Source organism: Eumetopias jubatus, unplaced genomic scaffold, assembly GCF_037043125.1.
Source record: "Eumetopias jubatus isolate StellerSeaLion01/CBP00866 unplaced genomic scaffold, mEumJub1_p1.0 scaffold_1, whole genome shotgun sequence".
Lineage (NCBI taxonomy): Eukaryota > Metazoa > Chordata > Mammalia > Carnivora > Otariidae > Eumetopias > Eumetopias jubatus.
This window is the reverse complement of record NW_028274807.1, coordinates 166817213-166830562: the sequence shown is the minus strand read 5'-3', so window position 1 is coordinate 166830562 and position 13350 is coordinate 166817213. Positions and strand designations below refer to the sequence as shown.

At 55.1% G+C, this 13350-nt stretch overlaps 2 protein-coding genes across 4 annotated transcripts in view; one reads left to right on the top strand and one right to left on the bottom strand.

The window, feature by feature from the left end:
* Positions 1–45: 45 nt before the first annotated feature.
* Positions 46–8323, top strand: CRELD1 (CRELD disulfide isomerase 1). Of its 3 annotated transcripts, none has more exons than XM_028101611.2 (11): positions 46–90; positions 761–953; positions 1187–1269; positions 3638–3748; positions 4083–4174; positions 4882–5058; positions 5143–5238; positions 6161–6244; positions 6451–6546; positions 6738–6872; positions 7683–8323. In XM_028101611.2, exons 2-11 carry the CDS (start codon positions 780–782, stop codon positions 7895–7897), a joined length of 1263 nt encoding a protein of 420 aa, XP_027957412.2. In that variant the 5' UTR covers positions 46–90; positions 761–779; the 3' UTR covers positions 7898–8323. The 3 variants fall into 3 exon arrangements, with proteins under 3 accessions (XP_027957412.2, XP_027957410.2, XP_027957411.2); XM_028101609.2 differs by lacking the exon at positions 46–90 and adding an exon at positions 151–236; XM_028101610.2 differs by lacking the exon at positions 46–90 and adding an exon at positions 410–557.
* PRRT3 (proline rich transmembrane protein 3) overlaps positions 6372–13350 on the bottom strand; it is a 9748-nt gene continuing 2769 nt past the window's right edge. The window contains exons 2-4 of the mRNA XM_028101597.2: positions 12019–13099; positions 11651–11806; positions 6372–11066 (exon numbers count right to left, since the gene is read on the bottom strand). Coding sequence (XP_027957398.1) covers positions 9295–11066; positions 11651–11806; positions 12019–13042 — 2952 coding nt within the window. The 5' untranslated portion in view covers positions 13043–13099 and the 3' untranslated portion in view covers positions 6372–9294. The remainder of the gene's footprint in view (positions 11067–11650; positions 11807–12018; positions 13100–13350) is intronic.

Below are 13350 nucleotides of genomic sequence, written 5' to 3'. Positions count from 1 at the left end.
TGACAGCGTCGCTGGCCTAGCATGTCGCCCGAGGCCCTTTAACACCCGGACAGGTGCAGCCCGGCACCAACTGCGGGTGGCTGACGTGAGGTGACGCAATGGCATATGGACTGCTACCATTGGCTGGGGGTGGGCCCCGCCCCCCAGGCTGCGGAGCCGGCCGAGGCAGCACGTCTTACGCAGGCGGCGGCTGCTGCGGCGTTGGGGAGACTGAGCGGTCGGCGCTAGCGGGCTGGGTGGGTCGTCTCTTCCTCCCACGCAGCCTACGCGGGTCTGGATCCTCCCCTGCCTGCTCGTGGCCGCGCTGTTGCAGCCTGCCGGCCGCGAGCCTCACCCCCTTCTCTTCATATCCGGATCCGGGCTCCTCCCCTCTAGACTCAGGTTCCTTTCCAGACTCCTCCCCCCGAGACCGCCCATCCGGCCTCTACTCCCCTAATACTTGGACACTGACCCATTCTCCCAAAGTCCGCTGATCCTGGCCCTAATAACCCGTATTCATACTTTAAAACAATGAGTTGACTTTTTCCTTGCTAAGGATTCAGGCCACCTCTCCCACGGTGAGGAGGATAACTCATTCCCGTCTTGGAATTGCAGAACAGGCTCCTTCCTCACCACTTCCCCTCCCCCGGCCGTCCCCCAAGTCTAGCCTCCTTATAATAACACAGATCTGGGCTTCCAGACCCGCGGCACCCCCGAACCAACAATCTTCTTTCTCACCTGGCTCTTCCAGTGAGTCATTCCCCATTCCCTTTATCCACAGGTTCCCAGCCTGGGAAAAGATGGCCTCACTGCCCCGGCGGGGCCTGGTCCCACCTCCGCTCTGGGGCTTGAGTCTCTTCCTTAGCCTCCCAGGCCCCATCTGGCTCCAACCCTCTCCGCCTCCCCAGTCTTCTCCCCCAACTGAGCTGCATCCATGTCATACCTGCCGGGGACTGGTCGACAGCTTCAACAAGGTGGGTGCACCAGCAGCCTTGTGGGAGATGGCCTAAACATGATAGCACAGGGGTTTGAGAGGAGTTGTGGGATGCAAGTCTGCATGAGTCAAGTACCAGCTTTGTTGCTTACTAGTTGTATGACCTTGGGCAGGTTGCCTCTCTGTGCCTCAGGCCCCTGGTCAGTGAAATACCGAAGTGCTAGAATGTGCCAGGCACTGTACTTAGCTATTACTCATGTTCTCCATTTCCAGGGCCTGGAGAGAACAATCCGGGACAACTTCGGAGGTGGAAATACTGCCTGGGAGGAAGAGAAATTGTCCAAATACAAAGACAGGTAAGGGGCTGGAGAGGTGGGTTTGTATACCTCACCTCCCAATCTCTGCTCTACTGGTGGGGGCCTAGAGACTCTCAAATATCACTGAGCATCTATAGTACAGCAGTAAATAAGGCAAGCAAAATCCCATCTTCACAGAGCTTACATTCTAGTTGAGGAGACAGTGAATAAGTAAATAAATAATGTCATATCAAATGAAGAACAGGAAAGCAGGGTAGACTACAGAATGGTGGGAGGCGTGGAGTTCAAGGTGTGACGTTTGAACAGAAACCTGAAGTGAAGAAGAAAGCTCTGTGACAGGGAAGGGATTTGGACAGAGCGGGACTGAGCTTGGTGTATTTGAGAAGAGGCTGGCTGGGACTGAGCAGACTAGAGTGGTAGAACATGAAGCCAGAGTGCCTTGAAGGTCACAGAATGGTGTTTAGATTTCGTTCTGAGTGTAATGGGAAGCCATTGGAAGCTTGGGAGCAGAGAAGTGATGTGGTCTTATTTTACCTTTAAAAGATCACTCACTGTGAGGTAGCAAAATGGCTGTAGGGGCTGGAGTGGAGGAAGCAGGGAGACCATTTGGGAGCTAGTGTGGTGTCTAGTGGTGGACATGGTGAGAACGGGTCAAATACTGGGTATATTTTGCAGCTGGACTGATAGGGCTTGATGATGGAATCATTATGGGGTAGGAGAGAAAAAGAATAACAAATACTTATTAGGTTTTGGGCCTGAGCAATGTTTTCTGGTATGGGTGAAGGTGAGGCAGGAGAGGATTTGGGGGGCGGGGGGTGGGATTAGGTGTTCTCCTTGAACATATTGGGCTGGGATGTCCATTAAACAGCCTAGTAGAGTTAAATTTAGGCGTCTGAGGTTCAGGGGAAAAGTAGGAGCTAGAAACCTGAGTTTGGGAGTCATTAGCATAAAGCCGTGGGATGAGATGAGACCATGAGATGAAAGGCCTGAGCCGTAGGCCCTCCTGCTCTTCAAAGTCAAGTTGAGGAGAAGGAATCAGCAAGATTTTGAGTTAGACAGACCTGGTTGTCAGTTCTGACCCTGTGTACCCTTGGGAAGGTCACTTAACCTCTCTAAGCCTCAGTTTTCTCATCAGTAAAATGGGGATATTAATACTTGCTTTGCCTATTTCATAGGATTGTGGTAAGGATTAAACTGTGATGCCCACTAGATACAAAAAATTTTGTTATTATGTAACATTGGTCATTGTCCTTTCCTTTAATGGACCTCAGTTTCCTCATTTAGGAATGAGGGGATTGGCCAAGGATAACCCAAAGGGCACATCTAGCAGTATAATGGCTCCTGTTTTTTGTTTGTTTTTTAAGTCCTCTCCTCCTATATGCTAGGCACATGCCAGACCCTTTAAATACGTAATATATGTGTGTATGTATATATGTATTTAAAAAAAATTTGTCGTAGTAAAATATATATAACGTAAAATTTACCACTGGAGACATTTAGTACATTTACAGTGTTTTGCAACCTTTACCACTGTCTCATTCCAGACCATTTTTAATCACCCCACAAAGGAACTACATACCTATTAAGCAGTCAATCCCCATTCTCCCCTTCCCTCAGCCCCTGGCAACCATTACTCTGCTGTCTGTGTCTGTGGATTTGCTGATTCCATTGGAATCTATATGTGTCTGGTTTCTTTCACTTAGTGTATTGTTTTCAAGGTTCGTCCATAATATAACATATATCAGTAGTTCATTCCTTTTTAAAGCTTAACAATATTTCATTGCATGGATTTACCACATTTTGCTTATTCGTTCTTTAGTTGATGAACATGTGGGTTGTTTCTACCTTTTGGCTGTTGTATATAGTATTGCTACAAATGTTTGTGTACAAGTTTTTGTTTGAACACCTGTTTTCCATTCTTTGGGGTATATAACCAGGAGTGGAATTATTGATTCATATGGTAATCCCATGTGTAACCTACTGAGGAAGCCAAACTGTTTTCCACAGTGGCTGCACCATTTTTCTTTCCCATCTTCAATGTATGAGGGTTCTAATTTCTCCACATCCTTGCCAACACTTGTTATGTGATGTATTTTTAATCACATATACCCAGCAAGGGTATCATATTCCATTGTGCAAATGCAGGAACTGAGGTACCCTACAACAAATCTGCAGGGCAGATATTGTCTCCATTTTACAGATGAGAAAACAGAGGTTCTGGAGAGGTTAAGTGACTTGCCCAAGGTCACTCAACTAGATTCGAACCCAGTATCTGACTCCCCAAATCAGTATGCCCTCTCGCCTTTCCTTTGATGTCATGGCATGAGGGGGGTGGGAGAGGAGACCCTAAAGGAGGATGGTGGATGGGGTAGAATATAGTCCTATCACCTCCACCCTGTCTGGTCAGTGAGACCCGCCTGGTAGAGGTGCTCGAGAGCGTGTGCAGCAAGTCGGACTTTGAGTGCCACCGCCTGCTGGAGCTGAGTGAGGAACTGGTGGAGAGCTGGTGGTTTCACAAGTGAGTTGCTGGGGGGGGGGCTTCCCAGGGAGGGGGCCACAGGTAGGGCCTGGTGGTAAAGGAGGGGGTTGCATGCTTGGGTCTATGTCCTGGTTTGGCTCCTTCTTCCAAACCTAGATCTCCTAAGGACTTGTGGGGGGATCCATGTTCTCACTCTGAGCTTCAGTTTACTCCTCTGCCAAATGGGGAGAGGGTGTTGGTCAGGGAGCCTTATGGGTCTTCTATCCAGGGTGGGTTGTATCACAGATTCTTTGGGAGGCTGGGGGGTGGGCAGCAACTCTGGCTTGGTGTCAGCCCCCCTTACTGTCATCCCCACCCCCCTTACCCCCTTCAGGCAGCAGGAAGCCCCAGACCTCTTCCAGTGGCTCTGCTCAGATTCCCTGAAGCTCTGCTGCCCCTCAGGCACCTTTGGGCCCTCCTGCCTTCGTGAGTTTTCAAGCTTCTCTCGGGGGATGAGAGGGGACTGCCAAGGCCAGGGATCCAGTCCTGGCTGTGTCCCGTAACTGGCTGTGTGAGCCCAGGTTGCTCAGATAATTTCTCTGGACTTTAGTTATCTGCTTCACAGGGCTGTTGAGATGAGCAAATCAGGGGGGAATGGCTGTGAAAAAAAGATAAGAGGGCTAGACAGTCAGATGGGACTGGGGTTCTTATCATGCCTGTGAGAAATGCCCCCACGTCCCACCCCCATTTCCCATGCCGGGATCAGATCAGGCCCATCCCCTGGACTCAGGTGACCTCCCTAGGGACAGGCAGGCACTGCTCTGAAGCCCCCATTGTCACCTTTTTCTACACACAGTCCTGAGGGAGGAGCTGTACTTACTACCAGCCCCTTTTAGAAAAATCTCTCTGGAAGCTTCAGATAAAGACTTAGTGACACAAAGAATAAAAAATAAATAAATTGAAAACAAACAAAGGGAGTTAGTGACAAAGATGATTCATTCAGTCTTTCTAAAAGGAAAGATCTGTAAATAATCTGTTCCACAGGAGGGTATTGGTTAAGTACGTGTCACATAAAGTATTATGTTGCCATGAAAATTAAGTTTCCTCTCCAAAAATGTTTAATGATATGGGGGAATTTTCTCTGTATTCACGATTGTATCTGTGATGTTACCTGGTTTGGTGTCTGCCCACAGCCTGTCCTGGGGGCGCAGAGAAGCCCTGCGGTGGCTACGGGCAGTGTGAAGGGGAAGGGACACGAGGGGGCAGCGGGCACTGTGACTGCCAAGCCGGCTACGGGGGCGAGGCCTGTGGCCAGTGTGGCCTCGGCTACTTTGAGGCCGAGCGCAACGCCAGCCATCTGGTATGTTCGGGTAGGTAGCCAAGAGGCGCGGGGCTGGGCAGGAGCAGATGGGGTGCCTGCCTGCCCATCCTCACACTTTCCCCATTGCACCCAGCTTGTTTTGGCCCCTGTGCCCGCTGCTCCGGACCTGAGGAATCAAACTGTTTACAGTGCAAGACGGGCTGGGCCCTGCATCACCTCAAGTGTGTGGGTGAGTGAGGCCTGGCCCTGGGTGTGCGGAGGTGGTCCCCATCAACACACACATCTCTGGGCTAGACCACCACAGTCCCCATCTTCATGGAGATCTCAACCTGGTTGGAAAGGCAGAAGAGTAGCCAGGCAGTCAGAGTGCAGACTGCTCTTTGTGCAGTTAGAGATGTCCCTGAGCCAGTTCTCTGGTGGTGGGGAATCAGGAAAAGTTTCTTGGAGGAGGTATCACTTAGGCCGAGTCTTGAAAACTGAGGAAGGATTAGCCAGGAAAATGAAGATACTTAACTTGGGGTCAGGAAGCCTGGGTGCAAGATGTGGTTTGGTCTCTGTCCTGCTATTTATATAGACGGGAGTAAAGGCCAAGCTGTTATAACAAGAAGATCCCCGAAGACTGTGGCTTAAAGAATATAGAGGTTTATTTTTATCTCCTATCACAGTCTCAAAACAAGCAGCCCAGGTTGGCAAGGAAGTTATGCTTGTTACAATCATTCAGGGACCTAGTACTTCCTGTCTTACCGTGTGGTCATCCCCGGGGGATGTTTCTGTTGTTTGAGGCTGGGTTACAGGTACCCCCGTGCTCCCAGACCTGACACTCGGGAAGTGCGATAGGGAAGAAAGTGCATGGAGGAGTCCAATTCTGTTGTCTTAAGGCCGAGCTAAAAGTGGAGCACATCACTTCTGTTTACATCCTGTTGGCCAGAACTCAGTTTCAGGCTACACTTAGCTTCAAGGCAGATGGGAAAACGGAGTCTGGCTGGGTGGCCCTAAGCCCGGCTGCATCTGTGCGTCCGTGCTGGCGCACAGCCTGCGGTCTGGGGCCCACCGTCTGAGTGTGGGCAGGTCCATTCCCCAACAACGCTGGCCTCAGCTTCCCTGCCAGTGCAGTAGGGATTGAAATTCCCACCCCGCCGGCCTCTCTGCAGACATCGACGAGTGTGGCACAGAGCGAGCCAGCTGTGGAGCGGACCAGTTCTGTGTGAACACGGAGGGCTCCTATGAGTGCCGAGGTAAGGGCCAATCCTATAGGGGAGGGGCGTGGGGAGGGTAGGAGGAGCGCTCCATGCCTTTCCCCCCAAATTTCTGCCTTCTCAGGCACCAGACCCACCCCCTCCCGCCCCACTCCTGACCTCTTCTGGTCTAGGGCTTCCCCCTCCATAATCCACACTGGGCCCAAGGGCAGCTCTCACCCTTTTCTCTCCTCTCCCTTCTCCAGAGTGTTCCAAGGCCTGCCTGGGCTGCATGGGGGCAGGGCCAGGCCGCTGTAAGAAGTGTAGCCCTGGCTACCAGCAGGTGGGCTCCAAGTGTCTCGGTGAGTCTCCTGCCAGTGGGGCACAGACACCGGGCAGTGCCTTGCCCACCACGAACTGAGAATGGCTGGGGGCATATGGACAGGGCAGGGGAAGGAAGGGTGGAATGTTGTCTGGAGTGTCTGGATGTGAGCGAGATGGGAGTCAGGGCTGCTGTGTGTGGGACCCTGACCCCGCCTCACCCTCCCTCCAGATGTAGACGAATGTGAGACAGAGGTGTGTCCAGGAGAGAACCAGCAGTGCGAGAACACCGAGGGCAGCTATCGCTGTGTCTGTGCCGAGGGCTACAAACAGATTGAGGGCATCTGTGTGAAGGAGCAGATCCCAGGTGAGCCCCCTAGTGGCCCCCAGAAGCCTTAGGAAGGGAGGTGCTCATCCAGGGGGAGGGCAGGCAAGCCCCTTCTCCAGGCAACCACAGGCCCTGCCAGATCCCCACGGGCCACACTGCCCCGGAAAGGCTGCACTAAGACCCAAACCCTACATCTTATCTCCAGGCTGACTTTTAGCCACCTCACACTTCCCAAGGTAGAAAGAAAATCCCACTTGGTGTCAAATCACCCTCCCTCCATTCTTATCTGTCCAATGGGACCAGTCCTTGCCCCGGGCTGCTGAGAGCCGTCGCAGGCCGTAGGTGTGATGAGATGAAGAAGGACAATCACAGTGATGACAATAGGGACCACTTGCACAGCTCTCACCGTGTGTCAGGTGCTGTTCCAAGCATGTTGCATGTATGAACGTCCTTCACCTCTAAAACAAATCCAGTGTTGTTGGGGTTATTCTCATCCTCATTTTACACAGTGGAAACTAGGATGCAGAGAGATGAAATAACTTGCCAGGGCCACATGACAAGCAGGTTGCAGAGCTGGGAGTCAAAGCCAGGCAGTCTGGCTCTGGAGCTGGGCCTAGTACACATGCTCTGTCGCGACTTGCCCACCGTATGGCCTTGGGCAAACCTCTTTCCCTCTCTGCGCCTCAGTGTCCCACTTAGTGAGATAGGGACGACTGCCCTGCCAGAGTTGTTCTCAGCAGTGAATGACATTGTGTGCCAGGCGGGCAGGTGTGTGGCAGCAGTGATGAGGTATGTGGGAAGCTCCAGGAACAGGAGAGGAGTAACAGGTGCTTCTCTTGTTCTTCACAGAGTCAGCAGGCTTCTTCTCAGAGATGACAGAGGACGAGCTGGTGGTGCTGCAGCAGATGTTCTTTGGGGTCATCATCTGTGCATTGGCCACACTGGCCGCCAAGGGCGACTTGGTCTTCACTGCCATCTTCATTGGGGCTGTGGCGGCCATGACTGGCTACTGGTTGTCGGAGCGCAGTGACCGTGTGCTGGAGGGCTTCATCAAGGGCAGATAATCCCTGCCACACCTGCAGGATCTCCTCCCATCCAGGCTGTCCCCAGAGGTCAGGCCTCTCTCCTGCCTGGACACTTGAGGCAGCTTGCTTTATTCTTGAGCGGGGTAAGCAACCCCTACCCGCCAGGCCTGGGCAGGTGAGGCCCTTGGGGTGAAAAAGTAGCTCTAAATATGGATGCCATGAGATCTTGGCCTGGGGGAACTGGGCAGGCTTCACAACGTATGTGAATTTTTAAAAAGTATCTCCTTGTGGTGGCTGCTAATGGGCTTTGGCCCCTGCCCAGGATGAGGGGAGTTCCCTCCAGGGGCAGACCCATCACAGCCCCCTCCTGCCAGCAGCATGCCACAAGCTCCTGTTCTGTACTCACGCCCCTGCCCCTCAGCCACTGGTTATTTATTCATCTCAGGAAATAAAGGTCTTGGAAAAGAGAGAAGCTTCAGTCTCACTGCCTGCCTCCTACTCCCCATGGGTTGGCCTGAGCTACTGAAAGCCCCTACCCTTGGGAAAATTTTCGAAAACCCTGGGAAATTGAGGGCTATCCTGACGGATGAGCAGTAGAGGGAGGACAGAGAGGCTTGGCCCTAAAGTAGTGTTAGGAGAAGGGGGATGGAGGAACCAGGCTTTGAAGTGGAACTTCCTGGGTTCAGTGCCAGCTATCATTTGCCAAAAGACCCTGGACAAATGACTTTTGTCTCAGAACTTTTCCTATCTATAAAATGGGGATGGTAATGCTTTCGACTCAGGCTTAATACAAGAAGTTAAGATGATGGATGTGAAGAGCTGAAGACTGCACAACAGACAGATGTGCTATAAAATATTGGTAGCTATTACTCCGAAAGCCTCCTAGGGTCAGCACAGGGTATGGTCGATGCTACTGTAATAGCCTTGTAAGGTGACAGATGGCAGCTACACTCGTGGTGTAGCTTTCCTTTTTAAATCATCCCCTCCCCAACATACACAGGACTTGGGGCTGCTGGAGGGTGGGGACTACCTCTTCTCTGAACAGGATCCTGGCATGGCCAGAGGGAGGCATGAGCCAACTCCTAAGGGTTTATTTCTTTGGCACAAAGAGGACTGTCAGTCTGGACAAGCAAGCCTCAGCTCTCCACACTGGGGAGTCTGGAGGGGTGTCTGGGGGTTCATGGACCCCATATCCCACACCCAAATCCATGCATGTCCACCCTGTATTCCGCATAAGTCACAGCCTCTGTGCAAAATACCCGATGGAAAAAAAAAATATTAAAAAAAAACGGGGGTAGGTTCATGCCCGGCTGTTTCCAGGGATGGCTGTCAGGTGGAAGCCCGGGAATGCCAGTTTTCGAAATGTTCCTCTGTCCCAATGGGCCACGCCATATGGCCATCGAGGATGGGGCCCTGGTCCTGCATTCCTGGACCCCTCAGAGCTCAATGGTGTCACTGGAGGCGCTCCGGGAATCCCCGGGCTTGCAGCAAGGCTGGACCTCACTCTGAGGTTCCCCGGGCCGGGCGGGGGGCGGGGCAGGGGCAGGGGCAGGGGCTTGGGCAGACAATAGCTGCACCGTGCTGGGCAGCTCATCCAGAGGCAGACTGTCCACCGATGACAGCCCGTGACGCCACGGGTTCCAGCTGATCTTGAGCGAGCCCCGGGAAAAGCTGTCCATGGAGCTGTGAGAAGCCGCCCGGTCAGGGTCATCGGCGACGTGTGGTGGGACCGGGCCGCGCACGCGCACGTCGCTGAGAGACTGGCAGCGGCCTCGCAGGAGCGAAGAGCCGGCGCCGTCGAGCTCCGTGTCGGGGTGGCTGCCCCGCCGCGGCCGCAGCGCGCCCCCAGGCGGCGGGGAGGTCAGGCCGCGCAGACCGCAGCGCCGGAATACGCTGTCTCGCACCAAGTGCTCTCGGAAGAGCGCGGCGTCGATGCTGCGGCTCAGGTTGATGGGTGATGGCGGCCGCAGGTCCAGCTCGCTCATCGACGGCGCCGGCCCCACGCTGTTGCGGGACAGTCCCGGGCCACCCGGGGGGCCGCGGCCCAAAGACGCAGCCGAGCCCCAGGCGCCTGAACTGGGCATGGCAGGCGGCCCACCCTCCGCGGGGTTGCGGATGAGGCTCTTGCTGATGTCCAAGCTGCCTGCGCCGACGCCACTGGGCCCCGCATAGCAGTTGTTGGGTCGCTCAGGCACCTCGCTCTTGCCCGAGGGCGTGGGGCACGCCAGGCGGAGCAACTTCGCCCAGCAAGCGTGCTCCGTGGGCGGCCGGGGCCGCGCGGCGGCCACAGCGGCCAGCGCCAGGGCGAAGGCCCATGTCAGCTCCAGCAGGCGCAGCCAGAAGTGGACGCCCCACCAGGCCCACGAAAAGCGACCCACCCGGCCTGGGCCCGGGTATAGCCAGAGCGCGGCCGCCAGCTGTAAGCCACTGGCCAGCAGCCCCAGCGCGCCCGCCACGGCCAGCAGCCGCGGGCCCGGGCTGGCATCCCAGCCCCGAGGCCCGTCTAGCAGGCGGCGACGGCAAAGGCAGAGCGTGCCCAGAGACACGGTCGCGCCCCAGGCGCACGACAAGCCCTGAGCCAGGAGGTTGAGCGCGGGCCTCACCGACAGCAGGTCAGTAGTCAGCAACCCCACGCCGTGCACCAACGCCAACGCTCCCAGCAGGAACGGGTTCTGCAGCTGCTGTGGCAGACCCGCGCCCAGCCCGAGCAGGGTCAGGGCCGCCAGCGCAGTGAGCAGCAAGGGGAAGGGCAGGTTGTAGAGTACCAGGCCGGCGCGTAGGCCCAGCCGTGCCTGAGAGCCGTACGGGTCGGCGAGCATGTAGGCAGATCGAAGCCCAGATGCTACGAGGACCAGCACCGCCGCCACCAGAGCCAGCCGGGGCCCCGCAGGGGCGGCTGCCAGCGAGGCCAGTGCCAACAATGCGGGCAACAGGAAGAGCACCCCCACCCCATAGACGTGCAGCTCCCAGGAAAAGCTCAGCACCCGCCGCAGGGGACCCCAGCGCAGAGGGGGTGCGGTGGCATTGGCCGGGGGGCTGGTGGCTGGGGCTGATGCCACGGAGCTGGCTGAGGGCTCCGGAGGGGGTGGCTGGCCCAGGGCGCGCTGCGTGGTGACCCGAATGAGGCCCCGGCGTGACGTCGAGGGGGCCTGGACTGGGGGTGCTGGGGGATGGCTTTGGGGGCGCCCCGGCCACTCCTCGGCTTCATCTGCAATAACAATATCAAAATAGCCCTTTGAAAAGTGCTTTTGATTTTCCACACTCTCTCATGTGGTGGGCAAGTTATTTAACTTTTCTAAGCACATCTATAAAATGGGGATGGTAATAGCACCTACCTCATTGGGTTGTGGGGAGGATTAAGTGTTTAGCATAGTGCCCAACACCCAATAATGTTAAACGATGTGACCCACCACTTTTACTAATAATGTACCAGCAGTTCTCAACATTGGCTGCCCATTACAATCACCTGGAGACCAACTGAATCAGAATTCCTTGCGATGGGGCCTGGGTATTGGAATTTTTAAAAATCTCCTGCACTGATTTACAGGAGTTAGAGAAACCACTAAATACATCCAAGTCACATTTAAGAATATTCTAGCCCCCAAAGGGCAAATGACTTGTCCCAGAGTACCCAGTGAGCATTAGTTTATTTATCCTGAGTTTTTTGAAGGAAGTCCTGGCCAGTTCCTTTAAGCAGGTGTTTGTCCCCATTCACTCCCTCCATAAACCCCACACAGGTTTTTAGTTATTAAGAGTACCCACTGTCTCCCAAACCCCTAGCCATGCCCTCACCTGGCTGCAGGGCCCCCACAGGGCTCTCTGTTCGATTTGTAGATGGGCCAGGGTCCAAGGGGCCAGGGATGAGGGACTTGGGGGTACCTGGGGTCTCCAATGCTCCTCTCACCCGCTGGGGGGAGATGGGGTCTGCTCCATTCATTGCTGCTATCTCTGAAATAACAAAAGCAGTCATCACTTTGCCTGACCTTCCAGCGGTCCCCAAGGTCTAATCCCCCAAAAGGGAGGCACAATCATCCTCATTTGCCAGAATGAGGAAAATGGTACCCAGAGGGACCAGAGGTCACACAGAAACTGGGGCATCCAGTTACCCTGGAACGCTGCCCCCTCCCAGCACTGCCCAGCACCCTCACTTTGATACCCACCTGGCTTAGGCTGCCCATCAGGTGTCTCTGTGGCAGGGGGACCTGAGGGCTGGGGTCCTGGTGAGTCCCTAACATCAGGAAGATCAGCCTGTTTGGGCGAGGGGCTTGGAAGACTGACTTCCCAGGTCTCTTCACCTCCAGTCTTCTTGGGGAGCTCAACTGGCAGCTCCTCAGCAGGAGGAAGGCTTTTGGCCAATACCAGGTCTGGCTGGGACCCAGGCTCCTGAGAAGACGCCACCTCAGCTGGGGCTACCAAGCCAACATGAGGGACTGCTGGATCCTGTTGGGTGAAGAGGGGGCCTTGAGCTGCCTCCTGGAAGTCTTCACCCCCACCCTGTTCTTCCAGCACTGGCCTCCTAGTAGTGCCCAAGTGGGGAGCAAGAGTGTGAGGAGGGCCCTGGTGCTCTAAGGGGGATATCTCTGAGACTCTGATCATGGCTTTGTCCGCCAGACCCTCATCTCTAGGTGGTCGTTGCTCCACTTGGCCTTCAGGCTCCTCTGGCCCTGGGGAGGGAGGAACTGTGGCTATCCTAAGTTGGAGTCTGGGAGTTATGGGGATGAAAGTGAGATGGGGGAGGCCTACTGGATGGGGGGCTGGTGCTTCTTGTTCTATAGGCTCCTGTGAGTCAGGAGGTCCTGTCCAGCCATGAGAACTTGACCCTCGAACCATCTGGAGGTCATCAGTTACTGGGAGTCCTCCTCTCTGAGCCCTGTGGGATGCTTTAGGTCCATGCAGGGCTGGACCAAGGGGAGAGTCTGCGGGCTCCTCAGGTACTTTCTTGGCAGGGGCTGGGGGAACATTGGAGTTCCAGGGGCTCTCATCCCTGGACTTCTCCCAGAGGAAGTCACGGGCCTGGGGCTCTGTGCCCATAGGGCCCTGGGGGTAGTCTCCTGGGATCAGATGTGGTTCCGAGTCCTCAAGTGGCTTGGGAAGGCCCCGGCCCAGGGCAGGCCCAGCCCCCTGGGACAGCAGCAGCCACAGCAGCAGGGGGCCACGGACACGGCCCCACGGGCTGGGAGCCATGGTCCACTCTGATGCCTGGGCCCAGAACACTCAACGTCCAGTCCTCTCTGGATGAGCCTGAAACAAGGAGAAGGGGGATGACGTGTGAACACTGGGAGTGCTCATAGCTGCCCCAAGAGGGATGGTGGGAAAGAAAGAAGAGAGACACGAGAAACTCCCCTTCCCGCAGCCCCTTCCTGTTCAACCTCTTCATGCTGCCCAGAGTGACCTTTTAAAACTGCATCTCTGGTCATGCCACTTGCCCTACTTCAAAACCTTCAATGGCTCCCCATCACCCTCAGGAAAGAATATAAGTTCCTCTCCTAGCC

Coding starts and splice junctions, on each gene's coding strand:
- CRELD1 (XM_028101611.2), top strand. CDS start 780: ATGGCCTCACTGCCCCGGCGGGGCCTGGTCCCACCTCCGCTCTGGGGC. Junction 3,749..4,082: donor GAGAGCTGGTGGTTTCACAA/GTGAGTTGCTGG, acceptor TACCCCCTTCAG/GCAGCAGGAAGCCCCAGACC. Junction 6,547..6,737: donor GGTGGGCTCCAAGTGTCTCG/GTGAGTCTCCTG, acceptor CCCTCCCTCCAG/ATGTAGACGAATGTGAGACA.